General features: G+C 35.1%; 1 protein-coding gene across 1 annotated transcript in view; it reads right to left on the bottom strand.

The window, feature by feature from the left end:
- Window positions 1–26,677, bottom strand: part of LOC143241643 (mitochondrial enolase superfamily member 1-like) — a 48,182-nt gene that overhangs the window by 14,088 nt on the left and 7,417 nt on the right. Inside the window, exons 2-4 of the mRNA XM_076484828.1 lie at window positions 25,005–25,104; window positions 7,612–7,727; window positions 2,451–2,564 (exon numbers count right to left, since the gene is read on the bottom strand). Coding sequence (XP_076340943.1) covers window positions 2,451–2,564; window positions 7,612–7,727; window positions 25,005–25,104 — 330 coding nt within the window. The remainder of the gene's footprint in view (window positions 1–2,450; window positions 2,565–7,611; window positions 7,728–25,004; window positions 25,105–26,677) is intronic.

Genomic DNA, 26,677 nt, shown 5'->3' with positions numbered 1-26,677 from the left:
GATATTCATATGAAGAAAGACCCTGAAAGAGATGATATATAGAGTGTGCCAAAGGAAGGAGTTCTACATTTTGACCAACCAGCCCACCTGAGCTGCTGTAGAAAGTAGCTGCCGAGTATGATTGGCCAATTGTTGTTCAGCATGAGACACATTAAGCCAGCCATCAATGTTACAGTCCCTAAGCATGGAGATTTCATGGGTGTGTGTTTTTCTTATAGCAAAGCCACATCAGCTATTTGTGGAGTCCACCGAAATTTCATGCAAAAACCTGGAAAATTTGACAAAACATGTAAGGTGCAGAGGCAAGGGTCAAAATTGTTAAACCACCCTGAGGTGGATAAACCAAAGATAAAGATGAGACTGAGATGACATTGTTACATGTAGGCAAATGTTAGAAACATACCTTGGTGTCATCCACACCCCAGGAGAAACTGCCCATTTCAGGGTGAAAAAAGACATCATGGCAAAAGGGGATAGTAAAATGCAGCAGTTGAGGTGGGATAAATCTGTTACTAGCTGCCAATCTCTGGTTTTCTTGGGAACAAGAAAAAAGGTGAGGATAAAACCCCCTTGAAATATGAGGAACAGATTCAATTGCCCACTGCAAGAGCAATATTAGAACCACTTTTAACAAATGCTGATAGAACATGGGATTTCAAGGAGAAAGGAACGAAAAGGAGCAACCAGAAATAGGGAAAGAAATGGGAATTAGAAGAAAATGAGCCTCCAGTGGAAATAAATGAGCTTCAAAATTTGGAAAGGCAAAATGTTGTTGGACCAATGGCTCAATAATACTAGGAGAGTATCAATATTTTATGTCCCAGAAATGTGAAATTATGCCATACATAAATTTATAAGAGAAGTTGAGAGTAAATGGACCCGAGCCAATAAGTTATCACAAACTATAAGATCAAAACAACAAAGAAATCACACAGTAAACACCAGAACTGAGGACAAGATTCTGGCTAAAGTGAATGAAAGAAGGATGACAGTACCTCCAAAAAACTCCACAAGATTTCTCTGGAGAGCCTCAAAATATGATGTATGCAAGAAAAATATCAGAAGAAGTTGATAAAGGTAAGAAGCAAGCAAGAACATTGGACAAGGGAAGATAGAAATGATTCAGAAGAACCCCCTAAATAGGTAACAAGTGATCTTATTGTTGTTGATCTAAAACTGATAAACAGTACAATGTAAGAAAAAGGTGAAATAATCAAAGTCCTCATGTAACCATAAGGATTAGCAAGAATCCAAATATCAAGAGAGGGGGGAATAAAAAAGTTGTAAAGATTTTTCATGTAATAAACAAGAGTGAGGTAAAAAGGAAATAAGTGACAGAACTAAAACAACTCAAACATGAGACATAAAGACTGAATCAGGCCTAGGATACTCCCCAGGTTGGGAAGACAAAAGATCGACAAATTCTGGAGGTGGAAAAAGAGGATCAAAGTCCTTGTCAGCCAGCAGAGGCTTAGCTGTTTTAGTAGAAGTCTTGATAAGGTATGAGGAAAAAAGTTGGACCACATAAAGTTTGATCCTGATAAAGTACGAAGGAAAAGGTTGGACCACATTAAGTTTGATCTTTCGATGTATAGAAGCAAATATATCCATCATTGGGTCACTTGCACCCGAGGTCCGAGCTAAACGCTAGTTGCTGTTGTAACACCCAAAGTGGTAACGCTAACTTTGGAATGCATTTCTCAGAGAGGTTTAACCAAATTCATGTGCAAAAATAAAGTGACTTCAGTGAAGTGGTAAGAAATATTATGTTGAAAAATGACAAGTTTGTGAGGAAAACAACATGGAACAATAAAAGAAATAAAACAACAGAATTCAAACGTTGCCAAATGAAAAAAAGAGTTTGACAGAGGTGTATATAGAGTCACATGAATGTATTGTGCTTCTAAAGGTGATGCATAGTGATTTACATGAGAGACATATTGGAATTACTTGGGTGGGGAACAGAATGCTTGTGGCATTGCATATAGAAAAAGTTTATATTGAGGGCAGCTAGGAACAAGAATATCTAATCTTATGAGCAGAAATAAGTATCTTATCAGATTCACGAAAATGGTACTTTATGGATGAATATTAAATGTTACACTCTGTAGTGGAAAAATTTACTGCAAGTTATGATAACCAAATAACACCACACAATAAAGGCATCAGAATGAACAGTTGTTATAATGACAATAGATGGTGAATTGAGTCATTACAATAAACACCCAACTAAATATGTGATAAGATGGATTAAACCAAACAGTTACTATCTGTCAAATGTAAGGATAATATAAATTATGATAGTTAACAATCAAGAAAAATGTAAAATGAAGTATTTTGCATCTACTCCTCATAATTAAACATTTTTATTAACTTTCAAAAGATATACCACATACCTCAGGTAACAAACTACATAAAAATAACTTTTAGATAAAAGACACGTAACTTACCATGTTGACCAATAACTTCCACAGAGGTTTCAGTTCATGTCGAGCCCAGAGATCCCATAGAGCATTCACAACTGCAGATGTAGCCATCTGTACAACTCCCTTCTCTGGCCCTAGCTAGTTAAGATCAGAATAATGAAAATAAGCTCTTTCTAGTTTTAATCTAATTCAAATACATTTAGAATTCCACTAACATTTCCTTCTCTAGTCTAAACTAATTAAAAACACCAGTCACCAATTAGTACACTAATTAAAAACACCAGTCACCAATTAGTAAAATAATTAAAACACCAGTCACCAATTAGTAAATAATTAAAACACCAGTCACCAATTAGTAAACAAATTAAAACACCAGTCACCAATTAGTAAATAATTAAAACACCAGTCACCAATTAGTAAACTAATTAAAACACCAGTCACCAATTAGTACACCAATTAAAGCACCAGTCACCAATTAGTACACCAATTAAAGCACCAGTCACCAATTAGTACACCAATTAAAGCACCAGTCACCAATTAGTACACCAATTAAAACACCAGTCACCAATTAGTACACTAATTAAAACACCAGTCACCAATTAGTTCAAATAAGTTTATAATCACAGATACTTCCCTTTTCATTTAATTATGTTTAAAAAATACATCTTAGTACCACAGTAGCAGGCTTTTCTCTAATCTTAGTACCACAGTAGCAGGCTTTTCTCTAATCCTAGTACCACAGTAGCAGGATTTTCTCTAATCTTAGTACCATAGCAGCAGGCTTTTCTCTAATTTTGTACCACAGTAGCAAGCTTTTCTCTAATCTTAGTACCACAGTAGCAAGCTTTTCTCTAACCTTAGTACCACAGTAGCAGGCTTTTCTCTAATTTTGTACCACAGTAGCAGGCTTTTCTCTAATCTTAGTACCACAGTAGCAGGCTTTTCTCTAATCTTAGTACCACAGTAGCAAGCTTTTCTCTAATCTTAGTACCACAGTAGCAGGCTTTTCTCTAATCTTAGTACCACAGTAGCAAGCTTTTCTCTAATCTTAGTACCACAGTAGCAGGCTTTTCTCTAATCCAAACACAAGAATTTGCAATCATAATAATAGTTTCTTTTCCAGTCAGTTCATTTAAAAATTACATTTTAGAATAAAATAGTATGTATTTGTTCAATCCAAATAGAAAACACTTCTTCATAAAAATGCTGTTCATACATTTAAAAAATACAGTTTCATTCTACAGTTGAAATTGGTTAAACGTTTATGACAATGTCCTCTTCCACAGTCCATGCAAGTGATATGTAATAAATGATGACAATGTCCTCTTCCAAAGTCCATACAAGTGATATGTAATAAATGATGACAATGTCCTCTTCTACAGTCCATACAAATGACATATCTACTAGTAATATTAAAATAATATTCCTTTCTGAAGTCTATACAAATAATAATTCACACACACATTACAGTCATACAGTGTCACAGTTGTGAGCTACAGCCATCTCTAAACATAATAAATATAACATTAATACCAGTACGACATTAAATCTAATGTTAATTTCCCTTGTTTGGATGGAGATACTCAGAATTGGTATAACTTAGTACTACATGGTAAATAAATAACAGATTTTGTTTCACAAAGGTAATTCAAATGTCCTGTTTAATAAATAAATCACAAGAACAAATTATTAACATCAACTGTATTTCCTCTTAAGTCACTGTGCAAACATAATATTAATTTAGTGAATAAAACACCTATATATGTGTAGTTTGCTAATTTATAAACCAAAACAAATTAAATATACATATATATTATCTTAATGACATACTCTCTTCTAGTACAGACTAGTTGAAAACAAAACTATACATGTAGTATTATAAGTATATTGTCTTTTACAGTATAAACTAGTTAAAACAAACCTATACATGTAGTATTATAAGTATATTGTCTTTTACAGTATAAACTAGTTAAAACAAACCTATACATGTAGTATTATAAGTATATTGTCTTTTTCAGTATAAACTAGTTAAAACAAACCTATACATGTAGTATTATAAATATACTGTCTTTTACAGTATAAACTAGTTAAAACAAATGTATACATGTAGTATTATAAGTATACTGTCTTTTCCAGTATAAACTAGTTAAAACAAATGTATACATGTAGTATTATAAGTATACTGTCTTTTACAGTATAAACTAATTAAAACAAATGTATACATGTAGTATTATAAGTATACTGTTTTTTCCAGTATAAACTAGTTAAAACAAATGTATACATGTAGTATTATAAGTATACTGTCTTTTACAGTATAAACTAGTTAAAACAAATGTATACATGTAGTATTATAAGTATACTGTCTTTTCCAGTATAAACTAGTTAAAACAAATGTATACATGTAGTATTATAAGTATACTGTCTTTTACAGTATAAACTAGTTAAAACAAATGTATACATGTAGTATTATAAGTATACTGTCTTTTACAGTATAAACTAGTTAAAACAAATGTATACATGTAGTATTATAAGTATACTGTCTTTTCCAGTATAAACTAGTTAAAACAAATGTATACATGTAGTATTATAAGTATACTGTCTTTTCCAGTATAAACTAGTTAAAACAAATGTATACATGTAGTATTATAAGTATACTGTCTTTACCAGTATAAACTAGTTAAAACAAATGTATACATGTAGTATTATAAGTATACTGTCTTTTACAGTATAAACTAGTTAAAACAAATGTATACATGTAGTATTATAAGTATACTGTCTTTTACAGTATAAACTAGTTAAAACAAATGTATACATGTAGTATTATAAGTATACTGTCTTTTCCAGTATAAACTAGTTAAAACAAATGTATACATGTAGTATTATAAGTATACTGTCTTTTCCAGTATAAACTAGTTAAAACAAATGTATACATGTAGTATTATAAGTATACTGTCTTTACCAGGATAAACTAGTTAAAACAAATGTATACATGTAGTATTATAAGTATAATTGTCTTTACAGTATAAACTAGTTAAAACAAATGTATACATGTAGTATTATAAATATACTGTCTTTTACAGTATAAACTAGTTAAAACAAATGTATACATGTAGTATTATAAGTATACTGTCTTTACAGTATAAACTAGTTAAAACAAATGTATACATGTAGTATTATAAGTATACTGTCTTTTACAGTATAAACTAGTTAAAACAAATGTATACATGTAGTATTATAAGTATACTGTCTTTTACAGTATAAACTAGTTAAAACAAATGTATACATGTAGTATTATAAGTATACTGTCTTTTACAGTATAAACTAGTTAAAACAAATGTATACATGTAGTATTATAAGTATACTGTCTTTTACAGTATAAACTAGTTAAAACAAATGTATACATGTAGTATTATAAGTATACTGTCTTTACCAGTATAAACTAGTTAAAACAAATGTATACATGTAGTATTATAAGTACACTGTCTTTTGCAGTGTAAACTAGTTAAAACAAATGTATACATGTAGTATTATAAGTACACTGTCTTTTGCAGTGTAAACTAGTTAAAACAAATGTATACATGTAGTATTATAAGTATACTGTCTTTTCCAGTATAAACTAGTTAAAACAAATGTATACATGTAGTATTATAAGTATACTGTCTTTTACAGTATAAACTAGTTAAAACAAATGTATACATGTAGTATTATAAGTATACTGTCTTTTCCAGTATAAACTAGTTAAAACAAATGTATACATGTAGTATTATAAGTATACTGTCTTTTACAGTATAAACTAGTTAAAACAAACCTATACATGTAGTATTATAAGTATACTGTCTTTTACAGTATAAACTAGTTAAAACAAATGTATACATGTAGTATTATAAGTATACTGTCTTTTCCAGTATAAACTAGTTAAAACAAATGTATACATGTAGTATTATAAGTATACTGTCTTTTTCAATATAAACTAGTTAAAACAAATGTATACATGTAGTATTATAAGTATACTGTCTTTTGCAGTATAAACTAGTTAAAACAAATGTATACATGTAGTATTATAAGTATACTGTCTTTTGCAGTGTAAACTAGTTAAAATAAATGTATACATGTAGTATTATAAGTATACTGCCTTTTGCAGTGTAAACTAGTTAAAACAAATGTGTAAATGTAATTTCATAATTGTAGTTACTGGTACAGTATGACTTAAAGCTAATGTTTAAACATATATTATATACAACGTAAATTATTTAAAAAGAAATTGAAACCACTAAAACTACCTTTTATATGGAGCTCACATAATCAGTGATGATGAGAAAACACATTTGTAAAATATATATGTAAAAATGGCTCGTCTAGGTTGAGAACATTTTTATGCAGAGGAGCGAATGTTTTGACCTTCTTCAGTTCACCTGACGATGACCAATGCAGCAACATGTATTTGGTACACGTGGCAAGAGCCTTGAAGAATAATACTGCATCTACACATGTTAATACATACTGTACCACAATACAATGCAATCGTCGTTAGATTATAGCTGTCCACAACCTTCATCAGAAGCATCTGAGTAGAGAAGAAAGAAACAACAGAAGTGTCTGAGTGAAGAAGAGAGAAACAACGGAAGTGTCCGAGTGGAGAAGGAAGAAACAACAGAAGTGTCTGAGTGGAGAAGGAAGAAACAACAGAAGTGTCTCAATGGAAAAGGGAGAAACAACAGAAATGTCTCAATGGAGAAGGAAGAAACAACAGAAGTGTCTGAGTGGAGAAGGAAGAAACAACAGAAGAGACTATAGCCTTATGGTGATTACACAATAGGTTGGTGAAATAAATGTTAACACACATAGCTTTGTTCAAGGCTTGTTGTATGTGCATGCGAGGTAATAGCACTTTATGGTGCAGGGTGAGTAGCATTTCTGAGAAATATACATTATGTAACTAATAATATTATCTTACCTTGTTAGTGTTTAAACAATCATATCACAGCTTTATCTCCACTGTACAGAACATTGTAAGCAAGAGTATAGTATGACAATTCAGTTTACTATGTTACAACTGATGTACATTTTTCTCTTACTGATATGTGGATTTAGTGTTTTCTATAAAACATTATAAAGAAAAGATCAGTATGACAGTTCAGAGAATTTATATTTTATTTTATAATTTACACATGTAAGTTATACTTACCGAGTTCAGATGTCTGTTCTGGATTAGCTTTTGGAAGAATTTACCAAAATTAGCAAATATGTCTTCAAACTTCTCACCCACAATCGACGGTGACAAAATCTTGACAGCAGAAACAACTGAGAAAGGGACAACAGTATCCAATTTAAACAATCACATCAACTGACAAATGAAATCCATAAATATTTATATAACAAACTGAATTATTAAGCACTATTCAAATTTAATTATGACAGTTTGTATGTTGAGATAAAATATATATCAAAAACTAGTGGAATAATGATAACACTACTCGGTGTGCAAATCATTTTCTCCCACCAGTATGTTGTGTTTGATGTTGGGTATGTTGTATTTGATGTTGGGAATGTTGTGTTTGATGTTGGCCTTGGTTGGTACATATCAACACAAATGGATCATGTTTAGTGTCTAACATTAATAATTAACTACAGAATAAATTTATATTCAACATCCAAACACTATACATGCTCAAATAATTTACTACAAATAACATACACTATAAAATAAATCAGCACACAGTGAATTTATCAGTTACTTTACTAACACAGAACACAAAGAGTAGTAGTAGGTGTCATGGGTTTTAAACGATAGAAAAATATTAAAACTAACCCAGTTACCAGTAAAATATTTATGTTTATGTGCATAAATTAACATAATTTTGATATTTTCTAAACCACAAAATATTTTGCTCAAAACAAAAACTTCATACATGTTAAAGTGAATTGAAATAACTTTAGTTTGACAAGTGAATATTACAATCTTATATACAATAATTTAAATCAAGAAACACACATTTCATCAACCAGAACATGATTTCTCTGTTGTATAACAAATCCTACTACTTTACTTTAAAGTGTTTCAGTTTGTTTCTTACATTGATCACTACAAAAACATTCCTGGTAGGATTCTAGGAAACCATGAAAGTTCCTTTAAATTCTGAACTGCAAAATTCTATCACATACACACAAATATTTAGCTGATGCATGCCTCCAAACCTCAAATAAATTACATACACAAATATACATATTATTTTCACAAACCTTTAGTTACACATACAATAACAAATATAAATAATGTAAAATTATTACTGTTATATTGCTTTTGTTTGCAGTAGGAATTCAAACAAATTTCATTGTCAGCTCTAAGAATATATTACACAATGTTACAAAAAGTCTTGAGTTGGTATGATACAAATAATTTTTAGTTTGTGGTAGTATTAATATAAACCAGGAATTTTACCAGGATATTCTACATGATACAATATGTAAAGCTAATTATAAAAGTATAAAAACCATAACTTGCTTAAATAATAATATGTGAATATATGCAAAACACAGTATACATCAATCCACATAAAACTGAGCTACATATTACATTCTGTTGATAAGTATGCAGTATTCTAATTAAAAAAAGGCTTACATTGATAAAACATTTTGTCCAATAATAAAGTACATTTAATAAAATATTAATAAGCTAAGGGAACAGTCAATCAAATTCACAGTAGATACAGGGCCTACACAAGTAACATCATTACTGACAAAGTTGAAGTTACTGTCACTTGAGAATTCATTGTAATAAACTTAAATTGTGAATGAAAAACCCACAGCAGAACAAAACCCAACCCTCATTAATGAATACAAATCTTATCTAAATGAAACCAGACAAAATTTCAACAAGTCTGAAACATATGGTGTTAAAGAAAAGAATGACATTATCGCAAGTGCATAGAGGGAATTACTGTGTATGGAGGTTGTGCTGCCCTCTTATTGGTGGAAGGCTCTTGTTGAATGATGATGTCATCATGTACCAGTGCAGTTCACAGTAAACATGTGAATTTAGGTGAGAGTTATCTCAAGTCTAGTAACATTCAAATCTCACTAGCAGACACCAAGAGATGATAGCATTATGTATATGGGGGTGAGGTATTGTCTTGGAATTAAGATGATCTCACTAGCAGACACCAAGAGATGATAGCATTATGTATATGGGGGTGAGGTATTGTCTTGGAATTAAGATGATCTCACTAGCAGACGCCAAGAGATGATAGCATTATGTATATGGGGGTGAGGTATTGTCTTGGAATTAAGATGATCTCACTAGCAGACACCAAGAGATGATAGCATTATGTATATGGGGTGAGGTATTGTCTTGGAATTAAGATGATCTCACCAGCAGACACCAAGAGATGATAGCATTATGTATATGGGGGTGAGGTATTGTCTTGGAATTAAGATGATCTCACTAGCAGACACCAAGAGATGATAGCATTATGTATATGGGGTGAGGTATTGTCTTGGAATAAGGATGATCTCACTAGCAGACACCAAGAGATGATAGCATTATGTATATGGGGGGTGAGGTATTGTCTTGGAATTAAGATGATCTCACTAGCAGACACCAAGAGATGATAGCATTATGTATATGGGGGGTGAGGTATTGTCTTGGAATTAAGATGATCTCACTAGCAGACACCAAGAGATGATAGCATTATGTATATGGGGTGAGGTATTGTCTTGGAATTAAAATGATCTCACTAGCAGACACCAAGAGATGATAGCATTATGTATATGGGGGGTGAGGTATTGTCTTGGAATTAAGATGATCTCACTAGCAGACACCAAGAGATGATAGCATTATGTATATGGAGGTGAGGTATTGTCTTGGAATTAAGATGATCTCACTAGCAGACACCAAGAGATGATAGCATTATGTATATGGGGGTGAGGTATTGTCTTGGAATAAGGATGATCTCACTAGCAGACACCAAGAGATGATAGCATTATGTATATGGGGGGTGAAGGTATTGTCTTGGAATAAGGATGATCTCACTAGCAGACACCAAGAGATGATAGCATTATGTATATGGGGTGAGGTATTGTCTTGGAATTAAGATGATCTCACTAGCAGACACCAAGAGATGATAGCATTATGTATATGGGGTGAGGTATTGTCTTGGAATTAAGATGATCTCACTAGCAGACACCAAGAGATGATAGCATTATGTATATGGGGTGAGGTATTGTCTTGGAATTAAGATGATCTCACTAGCAGACACCAAGAGATGATAGCATTATGTATATGTGAGGTATTGTCTTGGAATTAAGATGATCTCACTAGCAGACACCAAGAGATGATAGCATTATGTATATGGGGTGAGGTATTGTCTTGGAATTAAGATGATCTCACTAGCAGACACCAAGAGATGATAGCATTATGTATATGGGGGTGAGGTATTGTCTTGGAATTAAGATGATCTCACTAGCAGACACCAAGAGATGATAGCATTATGTATATGGGGGTGAGGTATTGTCTTGGAATTAAGATGATCTCACTAGCAGACACCAAGAGATGATAGCATTATGTATATGGGGGGTGAGGTATTGTCTTGGAATTAAGATGATCTCACTAGCAGACACCAAGAGATGATAGCATTATGTATATGGGGGTGAGGTATTGTCTTGGAAATAAGATGATCTCACTAGCAGACACCAAGAGATGATAGCATTATGTATATGGGGTGAGGTATTGTCTTGGAATTAAGATGATCTCACTAGCAGACACCAAGAGATGATAGCATTATGTATATGGGGTGAGGTATTGTCTTGGAATTAAGATGATCTCACTAGCAGACACCAAGAGATGATAGCATTATGTATATGGGGGTGAGGTATTGTCTTGGAATTAAGATGATCTCACTAGCAGACACCAAGAGATGATAGCATTATGTATATGGGGGGTGAGGTATTGTCTTGGAATTAAGATGATCTCACTAGCAGACACCAAGAGATGATAGCATTATGTATATGGGGGTGAGGTATTGTCTTGGAATTAAGATGATCTCACTAGCAGACACCAAGAGATGATAGCATTATGTATATGGGGGTGAGGTATTGTCTTGGAATTAAGATGATCTCACTAGCAGAGACAAGAGATGAAGCATTATGTATATGGGGGGTGAGGTATTGTCTTGGAATTAAGATGATCTCACTAGCAGACACCAAGAGATGATAGCATTATGTATATGGGGTGAGGTATTGTCTTGGAATTAAGATGATCTCACTAGCAGACACCAAGAGATGATAGCATTATGTATATGGGGTGAGGTATTGTCTTGGAATTAAGATGATCTCACTAGCAGACACCAAGAGATGATAGCATTATGTATATGGGGGTGAGGTATTGTCTTGGAATTAAGATGATCTCACTAGCAGACACCAAGAGATGATAGCATTATGTATATGGGGGTGAGGTATTGTCTTGGAATTAAGATGATCTCACTAGCAGACACCAAGAGATGATAGCATTATGTATATGGGGTGAGGTATTGTCTTGGAATTAAGATGATCTCACTAGCAGACACCAAGAGATGATAGCATTATGTATATGGGGTGAGGTATTGTCTTGGAATTAAGATGATCTCACTAGCAGACACCAAGAGATGATAGCATTATGTATATGGGGTGAGGTATTGTCTTGGAATTAAGATGATCTCACTAGCAGACACCAAGAGATGATAGCATTATGTATATGGGGGTGAGGTATTGTCTTGGAATTAAGATGATCTCACTAGCAGACACCAAGAGATGATAGCATTATGTATATGGGGGTGAGGTATTGTCTTGGAATTAAGATGATCTCACTAGCAGACACCAAGAGATGATAGCATTATGTATATGGGGGTGAGGTATTGTCTTGGAATTAAGATGATCTCACTAGCAGACACCAAGAGATGATAGCATTATGTATATGGGGTGAGGTATTGTCTTGGAATTAAGATGATCTCACTAGCAGACACCAAGAGATGATAGCATTATGTATATGGGGGGTGAGGTATTGTCTTGGAATTAAGATGATCTCACTAGGAGACACCAAGAGATGATAGCATTATGTATATGGGGGTGAGGTATTGTCTTGGAATAAGGATGATCTCACTAGCAGACACCAAGAGATGATAGCATTATGTATATGGGGGGTGAGGTATTGTCTTGGAATTAAGATGATCTCACTAGCAGACACCAAGAGATGATAGCATTATGTATATGGGGTGAGGTATTGTCTTGGAATTAAGATGATCTCACTAGCAGACACCAAGAGATGATAGCATTATGTATATGGGGTGAGGTATTGTCTTGGAATTAAGATGATCTCACTAGCAGACACCAAGAGATGATAGCATTATGTATATGGGGTGAGGTATTGTCTTGGAATTAAGATGATCTCACTAGCAGACACCAAGAGATGATAGCATTATGTATATGGGGGTGAGGTATTGTCTTGGAATTAAGATGATCTCACTAGCAGACACCAAGAGATGATAGCATTATGTATATGGGGGTGAGGTATTGTCTTGGAATTAAGATGATCTCACTAGCAGACACCAAGAGATGATAGCATTATGTATATGGGGGGTGAGGTATTGTCTTGGAATTAAGATGATCTCACTAGCAGACACCAAGAGATGATAGCATTATGTATATGGGGGTGAGGTATTGTCTTGGAATTAAGATGATCTCACTAGCAGACACCAAGAGATGATAGCATTATGTATATGGGGGTGAGGTATTGTCTTGGAATTAAGATGATCTCACTAGCAGACACCAAGAGATGATAGCATTATGTATATGGGGGTGAGGTATTGTCTTGGAATAAGGATGATCTCACTAGCAGACACCAAGAGATGATAGCATTATGTATATGGGGGTGAGGTATTGTCTTGGAATTAAGATGATCTCACTAGCAGACACCAAGAGATGATAGCATTATGTATATGGGGGTGAGGTATTGTCTTGGAATTAAGATGATCTCACTAGCAGACACCAAGAGATGATAGCATTATGTATATGGGGGTGAGGTATTGTCTTGGAATTAAGATGATCTCACTAGCAGACACCAAGAGATGATAGCATTATGTATATGGGGGTGAGGTATTGTCTTGGAATTAAGATGATCTCACTAGCAGACACCAAGAGATGATAGCATTATGTATATGTGAGGTATTGTCTTGGAATTAAGATGATCTCACTAGCAGACACCAAGAGATGATAGCATTATGTATATGGGGTGAGGTATTGTCTTGGAATTAAGATGATCTCACTAGCAGACACCAAGAGATGATAGCATTATGTATATGGGGGTGAGGTATTGTCTTGGAATTAAGATGATCTCACTAGCAGACACCAAGAGATGATAGCATTATGTATATGGGGGTGAGGTATTGTCTTGGAATTAAGATGATCTCACTAGCAGACACCAAGAGATGATAGCATTATGTATATGGGGGTGAGGTATTGTCTTGGAATTAAGATGATCTCACTAGCAGACACCAAGAGATGATAGCATTATGTATATGGGGGTGAGGTATTGTCTTGGAATTAAGATGATCTCACTAGCAGACACCAAGAGATGATAGCATTATGTATATGGGGGTGAGGTATTGTCTTGGAATTAAGATGATCTCACTAGCAGACACCAAGAGATGATAGCATTATGTATATGGGGTGAGGTATTGTCTTGGAATTAAGATGATCTCACTAGCAGACACCAAGAGATGATAGCATTATGTATATGGGGGTGAGGTATTGTCTTGGAATTAAGATGATCTCACTAGCAGACACCAAGAGATGATAGCATTATGTATATGGGGGTGAGGTATTGTCTTGGAATTAAGATGATCTCACTAGCAGACACCAAGAGATGATAGCATTATGTATATGGGGTGAGGTATTGTCTTGGAATTAAGATGATCTCACTAGCAGACACCAAGAGATGATAGCATTATGTATATGGGGTGAGGTATTGTCTTGGAATTAAGATGATCTCACTAGCAGACACCAAGAGATGATAGCATTATGTATATGGGGTGAGGTATTGTCTTGGAATTAAGATGATCTCACTAGCAGACACCAAGAGATGATAGCATTATGTATATGGGGTGAGGTATTGTCTTGGAATTAAGATGATCTCACTAGCAGACACCAAGAGATGATAGCATTATGTATGGATGATCTCACTAGCAGACACCAAGAGATGATAGCATTATGTATATGGGGTGAGGTATTGTCTTGGAATTAAGATGATCTCACTAGCAGACACCAAGAGATGATAGCATTATGTATATGGGGTGAGGTATTGTCTTGGAATTAAGATGATCTCACTAGCAGACACCAAGAGATGATAGCATTATGTATATGGGGGTGAGGTATTGTCTTGGAATTAAGATGATCTCACTAGCAGACACCAAGAGATGATAGCATTATGTATATGGGGGTGAGGTATTGTCTTGGAATTAAGATGATCTCACTAGCAGACACCAAGAGATGATAGCATTATGTATATGGGGTGAGGTATTGTCTTGGAATTAAGATGATCTCACTAGCAGACACCAAGAGATGATAGCATTATGTATATGGGGGTGAGGTATTGTCTTGGAATTAAGATGATCTCACTAGCAGACACCAAGAGATGATAGCATTATGTATATGGGGGTGAGGTATTGTCTTGGAATTAAGATGATCTCACTAGCAGACACCAAGAGATGATAGCATTATGTATATGGGGGTGAGGTATTGTCTTGGAATTAAGATGATCTCACTAGCAGACACCAAGAGATGATAGCATTATGTATATGGGGGTGAGGTATTGTCTTGGAATTAAGATGATCTCACTAGCAGACACCAAGAGATGATAGCATTATGTATATGGGGTGAGGTATTGTCTTGGAATTAAGATGATCTCACTAGCAGACACCAAGAGATGATAGCATTATGTATATGGGGGTGAGGTATTGTCTTGGAATTAAGATGATCTCACTAGCAGACACCAAGAGATGATAGCATTATGTATATGGGGTGAGGTATTGTCTTGGAATTAAGATGATCTCACTAGCAGACACCAAGAGATGATAGCATTATGTATATGGGGGTGAGGTATTGTCTTGGAATTAAGATGATCTCACTAGCAGACACCAAGAGATGATAGCATTATGTATATGGGGGGTGAGGTATTGTCTTGGAATTAAGATGATCTCACTAGCAGACACCAAGAGATGATAGCATTATGTATATGGGGGTGAGGTATTGTCTTGGAATTAAGATGATCTCACTAGCAGACACCAAGAGATGATAGCATTATGTATATGGGGGTGAGGTATTGTCTTGGAATTAAGATGATCTCACTAGCAGACACCAAGAGATGATAGCATTATGTATATGGGGGTGAGGTATTGTCTTGGAATTAAGATGATCTCACTAGCAGACACCAAGAGATGATAGCATTATGTATATGGGGGGTGAGGTATTGTCTTGGAATTAAGATGATCTCACTAGCAGACACCAAGAGATGATAGCATTATGTATATGGGGTGAGGTATTGTCTTGGAATTAAGATGATCTCACTAGCAGACACCAAGAGATGATAGCATTATGTGATATGGGGGATCTCACTAGCAGACACCAAGAGGTATTGTCTTGGAATTGTCTTGGAAGATGATCTCACTAGCAGACACCAAGAGATGATAGCATTATGTATATGGGGGTGAGGTATTGTCTTGGAATTAAGATGATCTCACTAGCAGACACCAAGAGATGATAGCATTATGTATATGGGGTGAGGTATTGTCTTGGAATTAAGATGATCTCACTAGCAGACACCAAGAGATGATAGCATTATGTATATGGGGGTGAGGTATTGTCTTGGAATTAAGATGATCTCACTAGCAGACACCAAGAGATGATAGCATTATGTATATGGGGGTGAGGTATTGTCTTGGAATTAAGATGATCTCACTAGCAGACACCAAGAGATGATAGCATTATGTATATGGGGTGAGGTATTGTCTTGGAATTAAGATGATCTCACTAGCAGACACCAAGAGATGATAGCATTATGTATATGGGGGTGAGGTATTGTCTTGGAATTAAGATGATCTCACTAGCAGACACCAAGAGATGATAGCATCTCACTAGCAGACACCAAGAGATGATATGTATATGGGGTGAGGTATTGTCTTGGAATTAAGATGATCTCACTAGCAGACACCAAGAGATGATAGCATTATGTATATGGGGTGAGGTATTGTCTTGGAATTAAGATGATCTCACTAGCAGACACCAAGAGATGATAGCATTATGTATATGGGGTGAGGTATTGTCTTGGAATTAAGATGATCTCACTAGCAGACACCAAGAGATGATAGCATTATGTATATGGGGGTGAGGTATTGTCTTGGAATTAAGATGATCTCACTAGCAGACACCAAGAGATGATAGCATTATGTATATGGGGGTGAGGTATTGTCTTGGAATTAAGATGATCTCACTAGCAGACACCAAGAGATGATAGCATTATGTATATGGGGGTGAGGTATTGTCTTGGAATTAAGATGATCTCACTAGCAGACACCAAGAGATGATAGCATTATGTATATGGGGGTGAGGTATTGTCTTGGAATTAAGATGATCTCACTAGCAGACACCAAGAGATGATAGCATTATGTATATGGGGGTGAGGTATTGTCTTGGAATTAAGATGATCTCACTAGCAGACACCAAGAGATGATAGCATTATGTATATGGGGGTGAGGTATTGTCTTGGAATTAAGATGATCTCACTAGCAGACACCAAGAGATGATAGCATTATGTATATGGGGTGAGGTATTGTCTTGGAATTAAGATGATCTCACTAGCAGACACCAAGAGATGATAGCATTATGTATATGGGGTGAGGTATTGTCTTGGAATTAAGATGATCTCACTAGCAGACACCAAGAGATGATAGCATTATGTATATGGGGTGAGGTATTGTCTTGGAATTAAGATGATCTCACTAGCAGACACCAAGAGATGATAGCATTATGTATATGGGGGTGAGGTATTGTCTTGGAATTAAGATGATCTCACTAGCAGACACCAAGAGATGATAGCATTATGTATATGGGGGTGAGGTATTGTCTTGGAATTAAGATGATCTCACTAGCAGACACCAAGAGATGATAGCATTATGTATATGGGGTGAGGTATTGTCTTGGAATTAAGATGATCTCACTAGCAGACACCAAGAGATGATAGCATTATGTATATGGGGGTGAGGTATTGTCTTGGAATTAAGATGATCTCACTAGCAGACACCAAGAGATGATAGCATTATGTATATGGGGGTGAGGTATTGTCTTGGAATTAAGATGATCTCACTAGCAGACACCAAGAGATGATAGCATTATGTATATGGGGTGAGGTATTGTCTTGGAATTAAGATGATCTCACTAGCAGACACCAAGAGATGATAGCATTATGTATATGGGGGTGAGGTATTGTCTTGGAATTAAGATGATCTCACTAGCAGACACCAAGAGATGATAGCATTATGTATATGGGGTGAGGTATTGTCTTGGAATTAAGATGATCTCACTAGCAGACACCAAGAGATGATAGCATTATGTATATGGGGGTGAGGTATTGTCTTGGAATTAAGATGATCTCACTAGCAGACACCAAGAGATGATAGCATTATGTATATGGGGTGAGGTATTGTCTTGGAATTAAGATGATCTCACTAGCAGACACCAAGAGATGATAGCATTATGTATATGGGGGTGAGGTATTGTCTTGGAATTAAGATGATCTCACTAGCAGACACCAAGAGATGATAGCATTATGTATATGGGGGTGAGGTATTGTCTTGGAATTAAGATGATCTCACTAGCAGACACCAAGAGATGATAGCATTATGTATATGGGGGTGAGGTATTGTCTTGGAATTAAGATGATCTCACTAGCAGACACCAAGAGATGATAGCATTATGTATATGGGGGTGAGGTATTGTCTTGGAATTAAGATGATCTCACTAGCAGACACCAAGAGATGATAGCATTATGTATATGGGGTGAGGTATTGTCTTGGAATTAAGATGATCTCACTAGCAGACACCAAGAGATGATAGCATTATGTATATGGGGGTGAGGTATTGTCTTGGAATTAAGATGATCTCACTAGCAGACACCAAGAGATGATAGCATTATGTATATGGGGTGAGGTATTGTCTTGGAATTAAGATGATCTCACTAGCAGACACCAAGAGATGATAGCATTATGTATATGGGGTGAGGTATTGTCTTGGAATTAAGATGATCTCACTAGCAGACACCAAGAGATGATAGCATTATGTATATGGGGTGAGGTATTGTCTTGGAATTAAGATGATCTCACTAGCAGACACCAAGAGATGATAGCATTATGTATATGGGGGTGAGGTATTGTCTTGGAATTAAGATGATCTCACTAGCAGACACCAAGAGATGATAGCATTATGTATATGGGGTGAGGTATTGTCTTGGAATTAAGATGATCTCACTAGCAGACACCAAGAGATGATAGCATTATGTATATGGGGGGTGAGGTATTGTCTTGGAATTAAGATGATCTCACTAGCAGACACCAAGAGATGATAGCATTATGTATAGCAGACACCAAGAGTGAGGTATTGTCTTGGAATTAAGATGATCTCACTAGCAGACACCAAGAGATGATAGCATTATGTATATGGGGTGAGGTATTGTCTTGGAATTAAGATGATCTCACTAGCAGACACCAAGAGATGATAGCATTATGTATATGGGGGTGAGGTATTGTCTTGGAATTAAGATGATCTCACTAGCAGACACCAAGAGATGATAGCATTATGTATATGGGGGTGAGGTATTGTCTTGGAATTAAGATGATCTCACTAGCAGACACCAAGAGATGATAGCATTATGTATATGGGGTGAGGTATTGTCTTGGAATTAAGATGATCTCACTAGCAGACACCAAGAGATGATAGCATTATGTATATGGGGGTGAGGTATTGTCTTGGAATTAAGATGATCTCACTAGCAGACACCAAGAGATGATAGCATTATGTATATGGGGGTGAGGTATTGTCTTGGAATTAAGATGATCTCACTAGCAGACACCAAGAGATGATAGCATTATGTATATGGGGGTGAGGTATTGTCTTGGAATTAAGATGATCTCACTAGCAGACACCAAGAGATGATAGCATTATGTATATGGGGGTGAGGTATTGTCTTGGAATTAAGATGATCTCACTAGCAGACACCAAGAGATGATAGCATTATGTATATGGGGGTGAGGTATTGTCTTGGAATTAAGATGATCTCACTAGCAGACACCAAGAGATGATAGCATTATGTATATGGGGGTGAGGTATTGTCTTGGAATTAAGATGATCTCACTAGCAGACACCAAGAGATGATAGCATTATGTATATGGGGGTGAGGTATTGTCTTGGAATTAAGATGATCTCACTAGCAGACACCAAGAGATGATAGCATTATGTATATGGGGGGTGAGGTATTGTCTTGGAATTAAGATGATCTCACTAGCAGACACCAAGAGATGATAGCATTATGTATATGGGGGGTGAGGTATTGTCTTGGAATTAAGATGATCTCACTAGCAGACACCAAGAGATGATAGCATTATGTATATGGGGGGGGTGAGGTATTGTCTTGGAATTAAGATGATCTCACTAGCAGACACCAAGAGATGATAGCATTATGTATATGGGGTGAGGTATTGTCTTGGAATTAAGATGATCTCACTAGCAGACACCAAGAGATGATAGCATTATGTATATGGGGGTGAGGTATTGTCTTGGAATTAAGATGATCTCACTAGCAGACACCAAGAGATGATAGCATTATGTATATGGGGGTGAGGTATTGTCTTGGAATTAAGATGATCTCACTAGCAGACACCAAGAGATGATAGCATTATGTATATGGGGGTGAGGTATTGTCTTGGAATTAAGATGATCTCACTAGCAGACACCAAGAGATGATAGCATTATGTATATGGGGGTGAGGTATTGTCTTGGAATTAAGATGATCTCACTAGCAGACACCAAGAGATGATAGCATTATGTATATGGGGGTGAGGTATTGTCTTGGAATTAAGATGATCTCACTAGCAGACACCAAGAGATGATAGCATTATGTATATGGGGTGAGGTATTGTCTTGGAATTAAGATGATCTCACTAGCAGACACCAAGAGATGATAGCATTATGTATATGGGGTGAGGTATTGTCTTGGAATTAAGATGATCTCACTAGCAGACACCAAGAGATGATAGCATTATGTATATGGGGGTGAGGTATTGTCTTGGAATTAAGATGATCTCACTAGCAGACACCAAGAGATGATAGCATTATGTATATGGGGGTGAGGTATTGTCTTGGAATTAAGGATGATCTCACTAGCAGACACCAAGAGATGATAGCATTATGTATATGAGATGATAGTGAGGTATTGTCTTGGAATAAGGATGATCTCACTAGCAGACACCAAGAGATGATAGCATTATGTATATGGGGTGAGGTATTGTCTTGGAATTAAGATGATCTCACTAGCAGACACCAAGAGATGATAGCATTATGTATATGGGGGTGAGGTATTGTCTTGGAATAAGGATGATCTCACTAGCAGACACCAAGAGATGATAGCATTATGTATATGGGGTGAGGTATTGTCTTGGAATTAAGATGATCTCACTAGCAGACACCAAGAGATGATAGCATTATGTATATGGGGTGAGGTATTGTCTTGGAATTAAGATGATCTCACTAGCAGACACCAAGAGATGATAGCATTATGTATATGGGGGTGAGGTATTGTCTTGGAATTAAGATGATCTCACTAGCAGACACCAAGAGATGATAGCATTATGTATATGGGGTGAGGTATTGTCTTGGAATTAAGATGATCTCACTAGCAGACACCAAGAGATGATAGCATTATGTATATAGCAGACACCAAGGGGTGAGGTATTGTCTTGGAATTAAGATGATCTCACTAGCAGACACCAAGAGATGATAGCATTATGTATATGGGGTGAGGTATTGTCTTGGAATTAAGATGATCTCACTAGCAGACACCAAGAGATGATAGCATTATGTATATGGGGGTGAGGTATTGTCTTGGAATTAAGATGATCTCACTAGCAGACACCAAGAGATGATAGCATTATGTATATGGGGGTGAGGTATTGTCTTGGAATTAAGATGATCTCACTAGCAGACACCAAGAGATGATAGCATTATGTATATGGGGGTGAGGTATTGTCTTGGAATTAAGATGATCTCACTAGCAGACACCAAGAGATGATAGCATTATGTATATGGGGTGAGGTATTGTCTTGGAATTAAGATGATCTCACTAGCAGACACCAAGAGATGATAGCATTATGTATATGGGGGTGAGGTATTGTCTTGGAATTAAGATGATCTCACTAGCAGACACCAAGAGATGATAGCATTATGTATATGGGGGGTGAGGTATTGTCTTGGAATTAAGATGATCTCACTAGCAGACACCAAGAGATGATAGCATTATGTATATGGGGTGAGGTATTGTCTTGGAATTAAGATGATCTCACTAGCAGACACCAAGAGATGATAGCATTATGTATATGGGGGTGAGGTATTGTCTTGGAATTAAGATGATCTCACTAGCAGACACCAAGAGATGATAGCATTATGTATATGGGGGTGAGGTATTGTCTTGGAATTAAGATGATCTCACTAGCAGACACCAAGAGATGATAGCATTATGTATATGGGGTGAGGTATTGTCTTGGAATTAAGATGATCTCACTAGCAGACACCAAGAGATGATAGCATTATGTATATGGGGGTGAGGTATTGTCTTGGAATTAAGATGATCTCACTAGCAGACACCAAGAGATGATAGCATTATGTATATGGGGGTGAGGTATTGTCTTGGAATTAAGATGATCTCACTAGCAGACACCAAGAGATGATAGCATTATGTATATGGGGTGAGGTATTGTCTTGGAATTAAGATGATCTCACTAGCAGACACCAAGAGATGATAGCATTATGTATATGGGGGTGAGGTATTGTCTTGGAATAAGGATGATCTCACTAGCAGACACCAAGAGATGATAGCATTATGTATATGTGAGGTATTGTCTTGGAATAAGGATGATCTCACTAGCAGACACCAAGAGATGATAGCATTATGTATATGTGAGGTATTGTCTTGGAATAAGGATGATCTCACTAGCAGACACCAAGAGATGATAGCATTATGTATATGTGAGGTATTGTCTTGGAATAAGGATGATCTCACTAGCAGACACCAAGAGATGATAACATTATGTATATGGGGGTGAGGTATTGTCTTGGAATTAAGATGATCTCACTAGCAGACACCAAGAGATGATAGCATTATGTATATGGGGGTGAGGTATTGTCTTGGAATAAGGATGATCTCACTAGCAGACACCAAGAGATGATAGCATTATGTATATGTGAGGTATTGTCTTGGAATTAAGATGATCTCACTAGCAGACACCAAGAGATGATAGCATTATGTATATGGGGGTGAGGTATTGTCTTGGAATAAGGATGATCTCACTAGCAGACACCAAGAGATGATAGCATTATGTATATGGGGGTGAGGTATTGTCTTGGAATTAAGATGATCTCACTAGCAGACACCAAGAGATGATAGCATTATGTATATGGGGTGAGGTATTGTCTTGGAATTAAGATGATCTCACTAGCAGACACCAAGAGATGATAGCATTATGTATATGGGGGTGAGGTATTGTCTTGGAATAAGGATGATCTCACTAGCAGACACCAAGAGATGATAGCATTATGTATATGGGGGTGAGGTATTGTCTTGGAATTAAGATGATCTCACTAGCAGACACCAAGAGATGATAGCATTATGTATATGGGGGGGAGGTATTGTCTTGGAATAAGGATGATCTCACTAGCAGACACCAAGAGATGATAGCATTATGTATATGTGAGGTATTGTCTTGGAATAAGGATGATCTCACTAGCAGACACCAAGAGATGATAGCATTATGTATATGTGAGGTATTGTCTTGGAATAAGGATGATCTCACTAGCAGACACCAAGAGATGATAGCATTATGTATATGTGAGGTATTGTCTTGGAATAAGGATGATCTCACTAGCAGACACCAAGAGATGATAACATTATGTATATGGGGGTGAGGTATTGTCTTGGAATTAAGATGATCTCACTAGCAGACACCAAGAGATGATAGCATTATGTATATGTGAGGTATTGTCTTGGAATTAAGATGATCTCACTAGCAGACACCAAGAGATGATAGCATTATGTATATGGGGGTGAGGTATTGTCTTGGAATAAGGATGATCTCACTAGCAGACACCAAGAGATGATAGCATTATGTATATGGGGGTGAGGTATTGTCTTGGAATTAAGATGAGTGTTTCCCAGTACTTATGAAATGATTGCATCCCACTGGTTGTTAAACATCATCTAAATGATGACACAGGATAATTAGTTATCACATAGTGTCTTTACTTGGTCTGTTCTAAATGGTTTGTTGTTTGATAAGCAACCTAGAAATTATATTCAAACTCTTTCATCAGATGAAGGAAATTAGGAAGTTTATTGTAAATTGTATCAATCTTGATCAGTTTCAGAAGAATGTGCACTCTGGTAATGATTGTTACACTCCCTTTGTCACTCCTCAAAATTAGCATGTTACACAATTTGCACTTTAATTGTCAGACACTTGAAAATAACACACATGGACTTGTTTTTACACTTTAAAGACACACATGGCAATCAGTAACAACTGGCAAGTATTGAAAATAAGTTTGTGCACTGTAACAGGCCATCACAATGAGACTCATAAGCACCCAAAAAATGGGTTTTTGCACGGACTTATTAGAACCCTTATCATGTTTGTCACGATACTCACTGTTGATGCAATCAGCTGTTGTTTGTTTACACACAACAAGCTCACAGATAACTTGTTGGCTACTATGACTGGGTTAATATATTATCTTGGTTGATGCAAAACTGTAATTATGTGAAAATGTTTGTTTCCAGTTGTGAGATGAAAATTTAGCAAACTGTTAAAATACTTACCAACTTCAAACTGTTAAAATACTTACCAACTTCAAACTGTTAAAATACTTACCAACTTCACACTGTTAAAATACTTACCAACTTCAAACTGTTAAAATACTTACCAACTTCAAACTGTTAAAATACTTACCAACTTCAAACTGTTAAAATACTTACCAACTTCAAACTGTTAAAATACCTACCAACTTCAAACTGTTAAAATACTTACCAACTTCAAACTGTTAAAATACTTACCAACTTCAAACTGTTAAAATACTTACCAACTTCAAACTGTTAAAATACTTACCAACTTCAAACTGTTAAAATACTTACCAACTTCAAACTGTTAAAATACTTACCAACTTCAAACTGTTAAAATACTTACCAACTTCAAACTGTTAAAATACTTACCAACTTCAAACTGTTAAAATACTTACCAACTTCATTACCACGACCGAGTGTGTACGTATAGCCATGCCCAGTTAATCCTATCTCAGTGAATAGTTCCACATAAACATAGGAGTAGTCTGGAAGAATCTAAAAAGACGGGATAAAAAACTCACACATACACTGAGATGACTTTTTTTTAATAATTATTAATAAATAAAAGCAGACAATTTTTTTTTATTTAAACAATCTATTAATAAAAAAGTTTATCCACAATATAAATTACCTTTCACATTAACAAACTGAAATATGTATTTTCAACCATTTATCTAATGAATTAGAAAATTTTGAAACAAGAGGTGTCACCTTGATACAAAGACATGAGTATTGTGTCATGAAGCCATGTCATGATTGTATCCATACATTGTCTAATAGGATATTATTTACACATCTTCCTGAAATTTGGCAAACTTTCAATACACATTACAAGTCTTTATTATAGACAAAAAGCAACAGAATATCTAATAAAGTACTTCTGTTAATAATAAATCATTCAATAAAGGAAGATGAGTACAGATTACTACAATCATCTCATGAAAAACATTACATGCAAAGTAACATAAATTAACAATAACAAAATATAGACAGATATCAGCTAGTTTTATCTTCACATCTTATGCCAACTGCCACTTAGTTGACCACACTTGAGAATTTGAATAAACATTATAAAGTATGAAATACTTAAATAAGACAATGTTAATAATATAGATAATAAATTACAGACAAAACTGTAAATCTTCGTAACATTAGTAATATAGATAATAAAATATAGACAAAACTGTCAAACTGTAAAATTGTTAGTACTAAAGATAATAAATTATAGATAAAACTGTCAAACTTTGTGACATTGTTAGTAATATAGGTAATAAATTATAGACCAAACTGTCAAACTTTGTGACAATGTTAGTAATATAGGTAATAAAAGATAGACCAAACTGTCAAACTTTGTGACAATGTTAGTAATATAGGTAATAAATCATAAACCAAACTGTCAAACTTTGTAACAATGTAATATAGATAATAAAATGTAGACCAAACTGTCAAACTTTGTAACAATGTAATATAGATAATAAAATGTAGACCAAACTGCCAAACTTTGTAACAATGTAATATAGATAATAAAATGTAGACCAAACTGTCAAACTTTGTAACAATGTAATATAGATAATAAAATGTAGACCAAACTGTCAAACTTTGTAACAATGTAATATAGATAATAAAATGTAGACAAAACTGTCAAACTTTGTAACAATGTAATATAGATAATAAAATGTAGACAAAACTGTCAAACTTTGTAACAATGTATTATAGATAATAAAATGTAGACCAAACTGTCAAACTTTGTAACAATGTAATATAGATAATAAAATGTAGACCAAACTGTCAAACTTTGTGACAATGTTAGTAATATAGGTAATAAAAGATAGACCAAACTGTCAAACTTTGTGACAATGTTAGTAATATAGGTAATAAATCATAAACCAAACTGTCAAACTTTGTAACAATGTAATATAGATAATAAAATGTAGACCAAACTGTCAAACTTTGTAACAATGTAATATAGATAATAAAATGTAGACCAAACTGTCAAACTTTGTAACAATGTAATATAGATAATAAAATGTAGACCAAACTGTCAAACTTTGTAACAATGTAATATAGA

Source organism: Tachypleus tridentatus, unplaced genomic scaffold, assembly GCF_004210375.1.
Source record: "Tachypleus tridentatus isolate NWPU-2018 unplaced genomic scaffold, ASM421037v1 Hic_cluster_1, whole genome shotgun sequence".
NCBI classification, from domain to species: Eukaryota; Metazoa; Arthropoda; class Merostomata; order Xiphosura; family Limulidae; genus Tachypleus; species Tachypleus tridentatus.
Note: the sequence above shows the minus strand (reverse complement) of the source record. Positions and strands in the feature narration are given on the sequence as shown.